Source organism: Centruroides sculpturatus, unplaced genomic scaffold, assembly GCF_000671375.1.
Source record: "Centruroides sculpturatus isolate CEXI.00-Female unplaced genomic scaffold, Cexi_2.0 scaffold2228, whole genome shotgun sequence".
Lineage (NCBI taxonomy): Eukaryota > Metazoa > Arthropoda > Arachnida > Scorpiones > Buthidae > Centruroides > Centruroides sculpturatus.
Window position 1 is genome coordinate 13677 of NW_019386644.1, and position 15675 is coordinate 29351.

Genomic DNA, 15675 nt, shown 5'->3' on the forward strand with positions numbered 1-15675 from the left:
AAAATGGAATTTCCCGAGTTTTTATTCATAACAAAGAATTTCTTGTTTGTTTTGTTTTAGTAACTGTTAAGACAAGAAAAAAAAAGCATTTACATAACATATAGCCTACACCAATCGGGAGAACTATCGTCTTCCTCCATTTATTATTTTCTGTAATAATTTATTTTAAAAAATAATTCTATTGTTTTATTTAGTCAGAATAATAATCACGTTTCAATCATTTTAATTCTGACAGACAAAAACTTCTTTGAAGATAATTTCTTTGCTGCTAAAAATGTTTTTGTGTTTAAAATGTACAACAGCTTATCAGTTTGCCATTATCGTATTTTTCCTGGTAACCTGTAATTAAATTGATAAAATTTTAACATTGAGTGTTCTGAACTTATTATTCTTGTATTTATCTGATTGCAGAATCGATTGTAAAATAATATTGTTATGTTTGTTCTTATGCAGAATAATAATAAAGAAACTGACAAAGAATGTATACTGGTACGATGCCAAGTTTGAAAATTTAATAGAATACAATTAAAAAAAATACATGCATTTTTTTCATCTCGTAACCTCAATGTTTTAGTATTATATTAGAATGTATACGTTAATTCATTCAGTGTAATTCTGAGTAGGAAATAATGATATCAAGCAATAACATTTTATAGTCAATTTTGAAATCAGATATATATAATAATAATAATTTAAAAATATTCAGTGTCAAAATTTTATTAATTTAATTACAATAAACTAAACTAATAGACCAGGCTGTTAATATGAACCACTTATATTCCTCTGTACCTGACATCTTTTGGAGCGCACTAGTGTGACACGTACTTTCATCCCCGTGCCCTTGTATGCTGAAAATGACCCACTCAATGGAAACGTGGATGAGAGGCTCGGACGTTTTTCGTGCTATTCAATTCTTGTTGGCTTTTGATACTGCAATCCGTGTAACCCTGAATGAATAAGTTGCCAAAGACGGTAATTTTTTGTAGTTTGCTGTGTATATTGTTTTGTAGTTATATTTCAACTGTCATTTGCCAGGTTGTCTGTCCGGCATTTCTAGGAGTACCCCTTACTCTCCGAAACAAAATTCCATAAACGTGCCAATAAAGTACAATTTCAGGCAGACACCGACATGAAAATTACCCAATACTGTACTTTAGTTTCGACCCCTTTATCCCTTCAGACACTTCATTTTCACAACCCAGGCAACAAAACCGAGAAAGTTTGTGGCCTGAGTTTGTAATGTTAGTTCCGAAAACACATACACACAAAAAAAACTGTTTACTAAGCTATCAATGTCCTTGCGACTCGACGACTGGATCAAAGTGGCCGCCTACTGCTCTGGAGGATCCGGGATTGATTCCGGACGGGTCGAAAAATTCCCAGGAATTTTAGGGGAGGTGGTCCGTTCGGATATGTCGGGCCTCATCTAGTGACCAATTATAAACGTAAATAAAAATTTTATTAAAAGTAATTTAAAATTCTATAAAGTTATTTTATAATTTTATAAAGTTATTTTATGTCAATAATTATTATCAAAGTATGTATGGATTATTATTTTATTTTATTTTACATAACAATCACAAAAAGTTACAGCATCTTGGTATGGGAGTAAATTGCACCTTAAACTTTAACGCCATCTATCGGAGGACACAAGTTAACTCCTACGTCACAGTATAATTTTAATTTGCACTCGGTTAGCGATATCTAGGGACACTCACGAAATTATCTACGGAAATAAATGTACATAGTGCTATACAAAATACTATATATGTAATATAAAAATGAGTGCATTATTATTGATTAAATATTAAAACATCATAAAAAATTTATAAAATCTAAAAAACAGTTTACATTTGTTACTGGCCGGTCGATTGTAGATCTGAATTTCTAAATAATGAAAATGGAAGATTCATCTTATGGAATAGGCGGGTGTCTAATTAGTTATGTCTTAATCGTATTACGTATATCCATGGTGCGCAAAACTTTTTTCGACTGCGACCCCTTTTGTAGAGAGAACATTTTTGGCGACCCTAGAGATAAATGTTCACAAATACGATGTATATTTCGCGCATTTCTTTCGTTTCATCGAATAAAAACATCATCATATCTGACTCATATTAATTTTATTTATAATTCTAAGAAAATACTTTTTGTATAACATAAAAATCAGTAAATTTCCCTTTAATGAGATGTATGTGGCTGCAAGTTTCTAATTATCTCATCGATGTTTGGATGTATGTTGCTAATTGCAATTCGCATATCATCTTCAAGGTTTAAACGCGAGCGGTATTTAGTTTTTATTGAAACTAGTTTGCTAAATCCAGTTTCACATAAATACGTTGATGCAAATTGTATTAAAACCCTGATGGCATTCTTGCATAAAACGGGATATTGTTTTTCCACGGATAGCCAAAATTTTTGGCAAGGCTGAGTCTTAAATTGATTTCGAAGAGTATAATCACTAATTAAATCTATCAATTGCTCTTTCTCACTAATTTGAAGAGTTGAACTGCATATGTCGTAGGAAAATGGATCACGAATCCAACCAAGATCGTTTTCAGGAAAATCCTTGAATCTTCTGCATGAAATCGCAATTAAACAGTGAGTGACGGCGCTTCACTCTTTATATGTACACTGTATGGTATGCAGCATGCAGGCATAATGCATTTCATAAATATTTGGCGACCCCCAAAAAACTTCTAGCGACCCCCACAGGGGTCGCGACCCCTAGTTTGCGCACCACTGACGTATATGATACATTTTAAAATTTATCATTTTATTTAAACTATAAAACTGTGCAAAACATGTACCATTTGAACATTTCAAATACCTGTCGACTGGAATTATTTCGGAAAAGTAATGGTTGGACCCCGCGAATACAAGTTTTCCTACTATAGCTTGAAGACCGGGAGTAAAATTAAGGCATTGTCTATCTGTTATTCAATGAAAATTATAATATAACAATAAAACTATTTTTAGCAGTACTTCTATATTTTAATTAATATTGTATATTCTATAATTTTCAGGAATTATCGCGTATCTTAAAAAATAAATGCATATACATATGCATTTATTTTTTATATGCATTTATATTTCTATTACTGATAATTTTACTTAATTCAGTTAAGGTAGCTGCTGATAATAAAGTGATATCTGATCTTAAGGTTTTTTTGAACTTATTTTATAAAGACTTTGTAATATAGAATAATAGACCTAATAACAAAATATTGATCATTGGGCTTGATAAACAGATGATCGCTACACATTAAAACAAACAATAGATGGATAGTTGGTGATATACATTATTATTTATTATTATTTAATAGTTCACAAATCACAATCCTGTATACTGTTTAAACAGTATATATACAAACGTACACGTATACATACATTTAATGGGAATCATCATTTCCCCTAATGGGGATCAGTCTTTCCCCGCACCGCTTTCGCATAACGGGGCTTAGATACAATATTCTTTACAATGACTTATACTTTAAATACAATTATACAAAATATAAAAAAAATTAAAAACAAACTTGCTCAGGAAAATTAATTACAATTTAACCGGAGCTACTTTGTTCTGTATGATCTTCTTAAAAAGGTAACAAGCCTGTACGTCTGTTTGTTCCTGATTAATTGGTAACACCACAGGGCCAGCGTAACCTTCTTTCAATACAACCATTTCGAGATAATGTCTTTCAGATGTCCATTCCAAGCAATCATAAATAAGATGGTCCAAAGTCTCCATCTCCTCTCCACATACACATTCATTTTGTTCATCCAAATGAAACCTGCTCCTATATTCTCCGAGGCCATCGTGTCCCGAAAGACAAATCATAAGTTCACACTCTCTCCCAAACCACTTAAGATGGGAGAGTCTTTCATCAACATTTGGGAGTAAGTCGAAGGTTTTCCTCCCTTTTATACTATTTGTCCAAATCTGTTGCCATTTCTCTATAATTTTACTTTTTAATGCCTCCTTTCCCCAGGACTGTGGAATTGTGTTAAATACTTTTTCATTATTAGTGGCTGCTTCTTTGGCCAGAAAATCGGCCCGTTTATTCCCATATATACCGACATGTGCTCTGACCCATTTAAAATAAAACTTCTCTATTAGACTATGTTCTCTGAGTTTTGTCTGAATACAAAAGACCTGCTGATGTTTACATTTACGGTTAGTAAGGGCCTGAAGAGCACTGCGACTATCTGTATTAATACAGACACCTTCTTTCCGTTCATGTTTTATACACCATTCAACATCTTTGTCTATGGCCAATAACTCAGCTTGAAAATTGGAGCAATATGCTTCCAATGTAGCTTTGTCACTATGAATTTCTTCATTATGCTCATAAACTACGAAAGCGGCCCCAGTGTCTGAATCAGACCTAGAGACGTCCGTATATATATTAGTCTTAATTAGGTCATTAGCCAGCAGCCTTACCCCTACACTTTCAGCTGGGTGAAGCAGTTCCTTTACTAAGATATCTCGTTCATAATTATTTAGATCAATTGGAATATCGATCCTGTTATCCTCTCCGCCTTTCTTTAGCCAATACCTCTCAGCTCTTTCCTCTATTATTAATTCAAGAGGCGCTTTTCCCGCCAAAACCATAAGAGCCTCCGTAGATGTAGTCTTAGAGCCGCCGCAAACTAGCGCTTTGCGAGAGCAAAACGCTAGCAAACATGCGCTAGCACAACCGATAACATCGAAGGCTCCGTCCCTTTCTTCTTGCCCACGCTGTTTTTCCTTCGCTAGCGCAGCGATACGAGAGTACGCTCGCTGTTCACAGAATTCAACAACTAGAGCATTTACGCTAGCAAGAGAGAGCGGGGAAGACGGATGACTACATAAACATGTCACATATCGAAAAAGAAATAATAGAATTTTATCGATGTACGTAAATTACATGATTAATACATTCAGTATTGAAAAGAAAATAGTATAACCGTTGTATGTAAATAGTAATATACAGTATAAATAGTTTTCGGCTAGTTAAGCCTAGTTAGGCTTAACTAGTAAACATGTTTTTTTCCATGCTGTTTCAAAGTTCGGAATGAAAACTGACTGATTACAAGTATAGGTTGTAATAAAATCTTGTTCTATAGCCAATCTACATCTGCGGAATCCACGTCATGTGGACTACGTTACGCGAGCAAACGTTGTGTAGTTTGCGGCTGCTTCGTGCCCGCGTAGCTTACCTAGCAAAAATGGCTCATAACATCATGGGAAAAAGGCGGGGCTTAGGAGCGCGAGCGAGCGTACACTAGCTCCCGCATCCTGTAGTTTGCCCGCATCCTGTAGTTTGCGGCGGCTCTTAAAACACCTTGTAAGCTTCAAAAGAGCAGTCCTTTGAGCCTGCCTAAGGCACCTCATCTGATTTGAATTTCTGACCTTATCACTCCACACCGAAGCTGCATAAGTTATTATTGGTATAAACTTACCATCGTATATAGCTTCCATTGCTTATGACTTGAGCCCCAGGTCCCATAAGCAACCTTGGCCAACTTATTAAAAATTATATTACATTTTTTTTAAACTGCTTTACATGCATATTCCAGCTCAACTTGTTATCGATAATTACACCCAGGTATTTCATGTTATTCACCACTTCAATCTTCTCATTTCTCATCCTTATAATTGGCGGCCTCTTCTGCAATGCCGAGGTAAAGTCCTTTGCAAATATCATGATTTTTGTCTTTTGTGGATTAAATACCAACTTGGCCTCTTTACCCCACTGATCTACATCTTTCAGTAGGCTTCCACACTCCATCTCTGTTTCTACGAGAATGCCCAGAGCAAATTATCATTATGTCATCGGCATATGCCGTGCATCGAATCCTCTCCTCAATATTTTCCTTATTATACTATCAAATTGAAGTATCCAAAAAAAAGGTACTAGAAAGAGGGAGCCTTGCGGGCACCCTCTTACAGAAGGTACTAGAAAGAGGGAGCCCTGCGGGCACCCTCTTTCTAGTTTTTTCTCTACACTTAAATAATTAGAATTATACTTCGCTTTCCGCTCTTTAAAGTAATCCTTTACAAGATAATATAGATTCATTGGACAATTGTTAGTCCTTAAGTGGTGGAGAATCATTTCCCACCATGCAGTGTCAAAAGCGCCCTTAATGTCTAAGCTTATAGCTACTGCATATTTGGCTCCCTTCACTACTTCTGTTATATCTTTCACAACTTTATTTATTGTGTCCTCTGTCGACCTTTGGAGCCGAAACCCAAACTGAACTTCTTCAATTTTATTATCATGCTCCCAATGCCACATTATCCTTTTAATCATTTGGTCATCTAAGACCTTACCCATTACGGGCAACAGGCTTATCGGCCTATTAACTTCCAGTGTCTGTGAAATCCGTTTTCCCAGGTTTTGGAATTATCACTATTCTTGCCCTCTTCCATCTTTCAGGAAATACTCCATGCCTTAGACATTGATTATACATCGTGAGGAGTACCTCGGGACAGACCTCCTACATTTTCCTTACTATTTGAATCACAATGCCATCATCTTCTGGGGCCTTATTTGATTTTATGTTATCTATACTCTCTTTAACTTCTTCAGCTGTAAAAGGAGGGTCTTCCCTCTCTTCATATACCTCCTCTGCCACTTGTCTGATTTTCCTATGTCCCTCGTTATCAATAGTCCTACTGTCTTCTGGAAAGAATTGATCCAAAAGGTAAGAAATTGTTTCCTGCATCGAATTAGTTACCCACATTGGGCCTTGACTGTTGTAGTTATTGTCTTAGACTTTATCTTTCCAGTACTGAGCTTGAATATAAAACTCCATGGATCACTTGAATTTTCCTTGCAATAAGCTTTCCAAGAATTTAACTTATAATCCTTAATCTTTTGCTTATAATGCTTCTCAAATCTTAGATACTCCCTTTTCCTTCTTTCCCTTTCCTTCTGATCCCAGCAATGCTGAAACCTCTTTCTTAACCTGTTATTGTTCCTTTCCTAACCTGTTATTGTTCCTCCTAAGATCCGCATTCCACCATGGAACCAATTGCCTCCCGTCTCTTCTGTGGTATACAGTCCTCACATATCTCATTAATCTTCTGAATGGCACTATCTATATTAGCCTGTACCTCCTCCTTTTCCAAGCAATTCCTATTTATTAGTTCACTGAGTTCATTAATACAACGGGCCGAAAACTTCGCCCAGTTCGCTCTGTTAATATCAAACTTCTTCCTTTCAATTCTCTCTTCAACCTTTGGGAGTTAAATCTTAAAACTTATCGGCGAATGGTCACTGAGACAGCTTTCCGCCTTAACCTCCTATTCACCTATCCATTTTAGACCTTTACTATTACACGTCGTTAAACTATCACTATTACGTATTACACATCGATCCAACTTTGTCCTCTAGGCCTAACAAACGTTGGAGGCGATGCCGGATCATTAACCACATGCAGCTCATGCACTGCTAAAAAATCTAGGAATTCATCGGCCTCAGTATCCTGCAATGGGTCTTCCCAGACTGGAGAGTGGACATTAAAGTCCCCTCCTATAATAATGGCCTGTCCTGTGAACTTTTGCATTATCCTTTCAATGCTGTTATAGGTGTTGGCCATCTCTTCTCCGAACGGGCGGTATATACTCACAATTATAATCCTCTGACCAAAAACGATTATCTCACAACATACACATTTATGATTACTTATATCCTTATGAAAAAGGATATCAATATTAGAATTAGAGACAACCACTGTTGCCAAAGGCCTCTCTGCCTCAGCCTGAATGACTTGAAGCCTTCTACTTAAACTAGCCACCTTGCCTTTAACCGAATATGGTTCTTGAATTAATGCAATCTCAGCTTTCTCCAGCCATTTATTCATCTCTGAGGTCGCCGCTAACCCCTTTTGCAGATTCGCTTGAACTACAGCGATCTTTTCTCTTCTCTCAATAATGTTCATTTCCATAATCTGTTCTACTTATTGTAATTGCTTTAATCCTTTGGACTATAGGACACTTTCTGTCCAAGGCGTTATGTCTCGTATCTGTTTGGTTTTCATTTTTGCAATTTGTACACATTCTTATCGTATTCCTGTTTGGACAATCCTTATACCTGTGTCCATGCCACATTGACTGCAGGTGGGGGTCTCTTGTTTACATTCACGGGCAAAATGACCCATTCGGGAATCGTGAGCCGTTCACAGCCCGGCACACGTATTTGTAAAATCGAAGTGACTCGTACAACATGGAATTCATATAAAATGGAATAATCAACAGTGTTATAGGGGAATCGACTGTATTCGCTATTAAAACAATTGGCACTGATATTATTTTATATATATTTTTGTGACCTTAAACTAGTCTACCTAAAAACAGTTTCTTTATATTTGTAGCTCAAGGTGCGCGCGATCCACTTCTGATTTTTCTAGCATGATCCTATCCCATCGCATGATTTTGAATTTTGTACCGTTCGTTTGTCTCATCACAGCATATTTATTTTAGTTTTTACTGCAAATCAATGATTCTTAATATCACACGTAAATTCAATAAAAGGAGATATTTAACTACCTTTATACATCATAGAACATTCAGAGGATTCCTTAGATTTAATTTCATATAAATAATAAACACATTATCCAATAAGCATTAAATAATATATTACAGATTAATGCTACATTTTCATTTTAATGTAAAAAATTACTTATCTGGTTATTCATAATATTTTGAGTTGTTTCATATGAAACCTACTCACATATACTGTATTCTTTTTATTAAAGCCAATATAAAAGGAAGCAATTAGAGGATCCCACAATCCAGGAGCAACTAAGTGAAATTTCAAATATCTTGGTTAGTTATATTATTTCCCAACAGCTCTTAAATAAATAAACAGTTATAGCATTCCCATTTGGCAAGATATAGAATGGAGAAAAACTATTAATTCACAATAATTAATTAATTATAAAATAACTTATAGAAACTGTCTGTTATAATAATGTTGTTATATCCTTAATAACGATGACATTATTCTGTATGCAAAGATAACTATGAACTGAATAAATGGACAAAAACAAAAACCATGCAAATTATATTTTATTCGTTTATTAACAGCTTACCGTAGAAACATAGGTAGCCCATACATTGCAAGTTAATTACAGTATTAAATTACTAGTAGCCCGGGACGCCCCCTAGTGGGCGTTATTTACAAATTTCCATGAGGCACGATTCCTTTGACTTTTTGTTCCTATGAATATGCTGTACAGTTCCGTTAAAGTCCCAATAGTAAGATTTACCCTCCGAATGAAGGGATGGCAACCCTCCAAACTGTATCCCCCCTGTGCGAACAATAAAGTCAAAGGAACCATACCCCTACTCGCGACCCTTCGCGAGATATAAGCCCGTGAAAATTCGCCTACGTCATTTCCGGTCACGTGACATCGTGGTCAAAAGGGAGCCTACCGCACGAAAAAAAAATTAATGCGCGCTCGCCCACACTCGGGTGGTCGCCGACCCGCTCATTCGCAGGGTAAATTGTGGCAAACAGGCGGTCACATGACCCGTAGAATAATTTTCGGAGGGTCGCGCGTAGGGGTATGGTTCATTAGACATTTATTGTTCGCACAAAGGGGAGCGCCACCCCCTTCATTCGGAGGGTAAATCTTACCGTCCCAATCGCGTCATATGGATCTATATTTCTATCTATTAAACATTCTATAAATACTTTAAAATAGTTTAATTTGTTTATTTACCTTAGCTTGTAAACCTCGATTTTAAATGCACCCGCCATTTTTTCAACAAATTTCCCGTGAGTCAATGCGCGACGTTCACTGACTTGTGAGTCACGGGATGTTGTAAACGTGCGGCGCAAGGTTAATCAAGGCATATAATAAGGCAAGGCAAGGCACATAATAATTATTTATACCATTCCGTGGTATAAATAATAAATTCATATCAATAATAAATTCCTATTACAAATAAATATAATTTATTGTTAATTTAAAATCTTCGCTAGGGCACCTCTAGTGACCGTTTTTGGCATCCGTTACGCGGACAGAATGGGTTATATATATAGATTGTTTTACAATTATTAATACATTAAGAATAATTCTTTACTGTAGCAATATCTTTCTTTATGTAATAATTTACAAGCACCTGTGAAAGAACGTGATTTAAATAGTGACATACTATTACGTAATAGCATATTTTGTTGTTTACTTGAAAAAGAGCAGTTTTCAGGTTTTAATTTCTTAATTATTTAATAAAATTGTGATTTATTACAGTTAAGTAAATCATAAAATGAAAATGTGAAATATGCAACAATTTGAAGGGAAAAAAGCCGCTATAGCTTTTCTTTTCTAAATATTTACGAAACTTCCACTCGAAATTGAAATTTACAAATTTTAAATTATTTTTAACAAATTGCAGTAAAAAGCAATCTGTGCTATGAAAAGATACACCAGAACAAGACCGTGGTAGAAATACCTTCTACTAAGCTGAGAAATAACTTAAGTGTTCTTTGATTGAGGGAATTAAAGGTCAAGGTGCAAGAGCTGCGATGATCCACTCCTTCCTAAACTTTGTTTCCCATTTATATAATTAAAATAATGAGCTTTATTAATAACAAATAATAGAGAGGTTGCGGCCGACGTTTTCAACGCGAAAACGTGCACATCGGACGTTCAGCGCCACCTTCCTGCAAACCTAGAAATTTGACAATGGCGTTTGGAACGTCGATCATGATTCTACTGACGTTCCAAACGCCATTGTCAAACGTCTAGGCTTATAGGAAGGCGGCGCTGAACGTCCGACGTATACGTTTTCGCGTAGAAAACGTCGGCCGCAACCTCTCTAATGTAATAGTATATGAAAAAATTATAAGAGGGTTGATTGATCAATAAGATCTCCATATTTATAAAGTTACTTCCAGAAGAGGTGGAATACTGCGACTAATTTTGAGAAGTAGAAAAAGCATTTATTTAAATTATAGATACTCAGTTTTTAATATAATTGTTATTAGTAATGATACATTTTTCCCATTTATCCATTTTTTCATTCTGTGAATGGTAAAATCTTTGGAATCCGATGATTCTTCAATATATCCTTTGATTTTGGAAACAATCAGAATTTCTGATGATACCAGATGATAAAATAAGAAGGGTGAGATATGACCTGTAACCGAATATAATGAAATCTTGCATTATGATGCAATAAAAAACGGTTTTTTCTGGCCTTACTCCGAGAAAACGTCTTTTGAGTACTGGTAAGGTTTCATGATACTTCATTCAATTCATTATTCTCTTTGCCATACCAACTCACTTTCCATCTGTAAACATCTTTAGCGTAGCCTAGAAGGTCATGCTAAAGATGTTTTAAGATGGAAAAAACGGTTATAATCTTCGTAATAGGCAAGGAATAAAGATGACAATACTATATCTTATTCTCTTGGTCATAATTATGAGACTAAACATTTGTGGCTACAAAATGGTCGTAGGCACCTGACCCAGTTTCATAAAACGCAGATCCAAGAGATTTTGTAAACTAGCACTCATATAAGCATAATTATAAATTTTTATTTCGAAAAAAATTTCATTTTAAAAATCTTATATACATATTTTTTTCTGTAGGAAGAAGAAATATTTTTCAATCTCAACTCCATGTTAAAATGAAACTTGACTGCGTAAGAAGAATACATTCGTCGCTCTTTCGAAGATTAGGAAAACTGATTGGCTACCATCCGTATTATTTCATAATTTTGCCAGTTTTATTATCTGCATCACTTTCCGTATTCATTTTTAATTTACAAACTATAAAGAATGTCATTGAGTTCATAGTATCGGATAGAGGGAAAATATTTAATACACAGAAATTTATCGAAAAAACATTTCCTTTTAACACTTCCGTATTTCTCGATCAATTAAGATTCACAAAAGTACCAAAATTCATCTTTGTAATGTTTACAAAAACAGACAAAGGAAGCATGTTAGACAAGGATGTTCTTTTGGAAATGAAAGTAACTGATGAATTTATTAAAAACATTACTGTTAACATTGACGGAAGAGAAATTGGATATTCGGAAGTTTGCGGTCGGGTTAATCAGAGATGCTTTGAAAACCCTCTTATTGAAGCACTGTCGGAAATAGACGATATAGTAACTAAGAATAAAAAGCTAAAATATCCGATGGATATAGACCCGTTAACTTACTCCTATAAAATATATTCTTTGAATTTGGGCGGTGTAACTGTAGATCAAAATGATTTCGTTGAGAATGTACAAAGTATGAGGCTGATATATTTTACTGACGAAAGTGACGAGAAAAAAGAAAAGTGGATTGAAAAATGGACAATGGAAGTATACAAAAATATAGAAAAACGTCATTTTAAATATGTCAAATCTTATTCTAATAATTTATGGATGACAGAAAATCGTACTTTATTCTTACTTCAAAACATAAAACCGATGATAGGAGCATTATTCGCATTTATTTCCATATTTGCTATTATAACTTGTATGAGTAATAGTTGGAAAAGAAGCAAACCTCTTCTAGGTGTTGCTAGTGTCGTGTCTGCAGGCTTGGCTGTTGTTTCTTCTTTCGGATTGATGTCGGCTTTCGGTATTCAAAGCACTATTTGGAATATCACCATTCCGTTTTTAGTTCTTGGTAAGTGCTCACTTTGGTATTACAGATAATATACGACATTAAGTGAAATTATAAACTGTTTACTTTTTATATAGTAACCGAAATAGACGACGCTTTTGTATTGATTGCTTGTTGGAGAATCACTAATCCGAAACACAAAGTGTCTACTCGCATGGCAGAAACGTATTGTGAAGCAGGCGTTTCCATTACTTTAACATCGCTGACTAATCTCTGTTCGTATTGCGTCGGAATGATGGCATCGTTTCCTCTAATAAGAATGTTCTGTTATTATTCGGCTTCCTGCATATTTTTTACTTTTCTTTATCAAATTACGTTTTTCGGAGGATGCATGGCTTTATGTGGCTGCAGTGAAGAAAAAGAGCATCATGTTTTACCAGTTCGTAATTTAGGTAAGTCATAATTTTGTCATGTCAAAATACTAATTTCAAGTGTACAAATTCAAACAAAAAACGGAATTTTTTATTTTTGCAATTTTTCGGTCATCAGAGACTATTGGCGATGAAAAGATCAGGTTAATATGAATATCTTTAACTCGTTAATAAAACACATGAAATAGTACGCACATTCATTCAACTTTTCTAAAGTTGTATTCTTTATAATTATATATATATATAAGGCGGTCCTGTACTTACATACCTAATTGGTTGCTGAAATGTGTATGAAAGTTGAAATGTATGAAAGTAGAGCAATGTTAAAAAATAAAAAAGAGTTTTCAAAATATTTATTTTTATTGATTAGTATCTGGTGATTTTCTTATAAATTTGTCAAGGGATAATTGAATTGTACTCTTTTTCTTTTCTTCATAAGATTTCTGTAACATTCTGTGTCTTTTTCTATTGCCAGTCGTACATGAGACATACACTCTCAATCATATATAGAGGTTATGAGACTTTGATTTCTTTTTGTCCGTATCAACACTGCTGTTTTTTTTTTTTTTTTTTCATTTTTAACTCATGTTTATGAATTAGTAGGGGCAAATTTTGTCATCAAAACAAAAAAATATATAAAGTGATATCAACTTTCATATGTAACTTTCATATGTATCCGTATGTATTAAAATTTGACAGATACATATTTATATACATTTTTATAATTATTTATCATGATAATTCAAATTAGTTTACTATCTATTTAATTGAGGAAAAGAAAAGTTGCTATAATTAGTATTTATTTTATTGTAACATTCAGGTTACATTCTTAAAATAAAAACAAAATAATTTGTATTCGTACTGTATGTTGTATTACTTTACGTAATCTTACATAATGTTAATTTATTATATTTTACTGATATAAAAAGTTTAAATAGAGGTGCAGTACATATCACAGATACAGTACACTTGTTTAAAACTTCGTTGTGTTACGTGTACTAAATTTAAAAAAAAAATACCAGTAAATCATTCATGATGTTCAATAAAATGCTTATTTTCTGTAATACAAGAAAATATTATGTAAATTATAATTTCACTATATATTTATTCGTAAAATAGCATTATGAAACATCAATTTGAGATCTAGTGATTTCTCTTTTCGTTGATCTCGATACTTTAAAGTCAAACATATACGATCAACATAACAATTATTTGAAATTGATTACAGTATACATACCAGACTTATTTGCATGAATATAATAAACACACCACTAGATACAAATTTTATTAAATAAACGTAACTTCTTATTATCTCACTCATTTCTTTTATGTTAATAATGTGATATTTTTGAATTTAGATTCAAAATGCTAGCTAGAAATAATAATATTTTAAAATATATTTTCAGATAACTTCGAAGATGCTTCTCAACAGCGTGAAAACTTAAGAACAGATCCGATGCTGAGATTTTTCAGAGATAAGTTAGGAAATATACTTTCTCATAACTTGGTCAAGATAATCGTCATTGTAACTTATTTAATAAATTTAGCATTTGGAATATGGGGAGCGTTAACTATAAGACACGGTTTAAATTTTAAAAATATGTTTTCAGACGCATCTCCAATAACAGAAAGCCACGAAATTTATTTTAAATATTTTACACAATATATGTATGCATATCAAATAATAATTAATAAAACTTTAGATTATTCAGATATAAAAGTACAGAAATCCTTAGAACAACTTTCAGAAAAGCTTCAAATACATCCTTATATGGCAGAATCAAAATTCGTCGTATCTTGGTTAAATTATTATAAAGAATTCCAAAATCACCCGATAGCAAAATATTCATTAAGTGGTTACAATATGTCTGTGAAAGAAGACTTTCTAGAAGGACTTCGTAATGTGTTTCTTAGGTTTAAAGCAGCCCAACAATTTTCTAATGATATCGTGTTCAACCATAATGGATCCGATATTATATGTAGTAGATTTTTTATCCCTGTCAAAGATGGGGTAAACATAAAAACCGAACAATGGTTATTATATAGATTATGGAAGATAGCCGAAGAGTCAGAACTCCCTATTCTAATTCACAGTCCTGCATCTTCTGCTATCGAACAGGCAATTGTTATTGGAAGTATAGTTAATGATTTATTCTGGATCACCTCTCTTATAATAATTGTGCTTTTTTTATTGGCCGTACCCAATATTATTTCGGCTTTCCTTGTAGCTATTTCAGTGGTTTCTACCATGGTAGAAACATTAGGATATATGACTATGTGGGGCATAAACTTGGATATTATATCTCTTATGAGTCTCGTATTATGTGTTGGATTCTGTGTTAATTATCCAGCACATATGTCTTATGCATATGTTTCGTCACCACATAAAATTCCAAATGAAAAGATGAAAGACAGTCTCTATCGGATTGGCTACCCTGTATTTCAAGGATCTTTGTCTACTGTTTTAGGAATATTGTTTATATATGAAGATATGTATATGCTTCTGTTATTTGTAAAAATTGTTTGTCTTATTGCTATGGAAACTGCATTTCACGCATTATTATTTATTCCCGTTATGCATTCCGTAATCTCTTCTATTTTTATAAAGAAAAATTCCACTGCTTCTGTTACAGAAGAAGTCGAGCTCATGCAAAAAAGAATTGAGACGACAAATATAAATAACTGA

The 15675-nt window shown here is 33.9% G+C and overlaps 2 protein-coding genes across 2 annotated transcripts; one reads left to right on the forward strand and one right to left on the reverse strand.

Moving 5' to 3' along the window:
• Window positions 1–7350: 7350 nt before the first annotated feature.
• LOC111615478 lies at window positions 7351–7926 on the reverse strand. Its single transcript, XM_023356884.1, has one exon. It carries the CDS (start codon window positions 7924–7926, stop codon window positions 7351–7353), a length of 576 nt encoding a protein of 191 aa, XP_023212652.1.
• A 4013-nt stretch (window positions 7927–11939) lies between these two features.
• LOC111615479 (patched domain-containing protein 3-like) lies at window positions 11940–15675 on the forward strand. The gene is made up of 4 exons (XM_023356886.1): window positions 11940–12333; window positions 12382–12621; window positions 12696–13010; window positions 14396–15675. Exons 1-4 carry the CDS (start codon window positions 11940–11942, stop codon window positions 15673–15675), a joined length of 2229 nt encoding a protein of 742 aa, XP_023212654.1.

Bases quoted from the DNA above. Each gene is read 5' to 3' on its own strand.
- LOC111615478 (XM_023356884.1), bottom strand. From the start codon at position 7,926: ATGAACATTATTGAGAGAAGAGAAAAGATCGCTGTAGTTCAAGCGAAT.
- LOC111615479 (XM_023356886.1), top strand. From the start codon at position 11,940: ATGTTAGACAAGGATGTTCTTTTGGAAATGAAAGTAACTGATGAATTT. The intron at 12,334-12,381 runs GTCATTTTAAAT...TATGGATGACAG, and splicing joins ATACAAAAATATAGAAAAAC to AAAATCGTACTTTATTCTTA. The intron at 12,622-12,695 runs GTAAGTGCTCAC...CTTTTTATATAG, and splicing joins CATTCCGTTTTTAGTTCTTG to TAACCGAAATAGACGACGCT.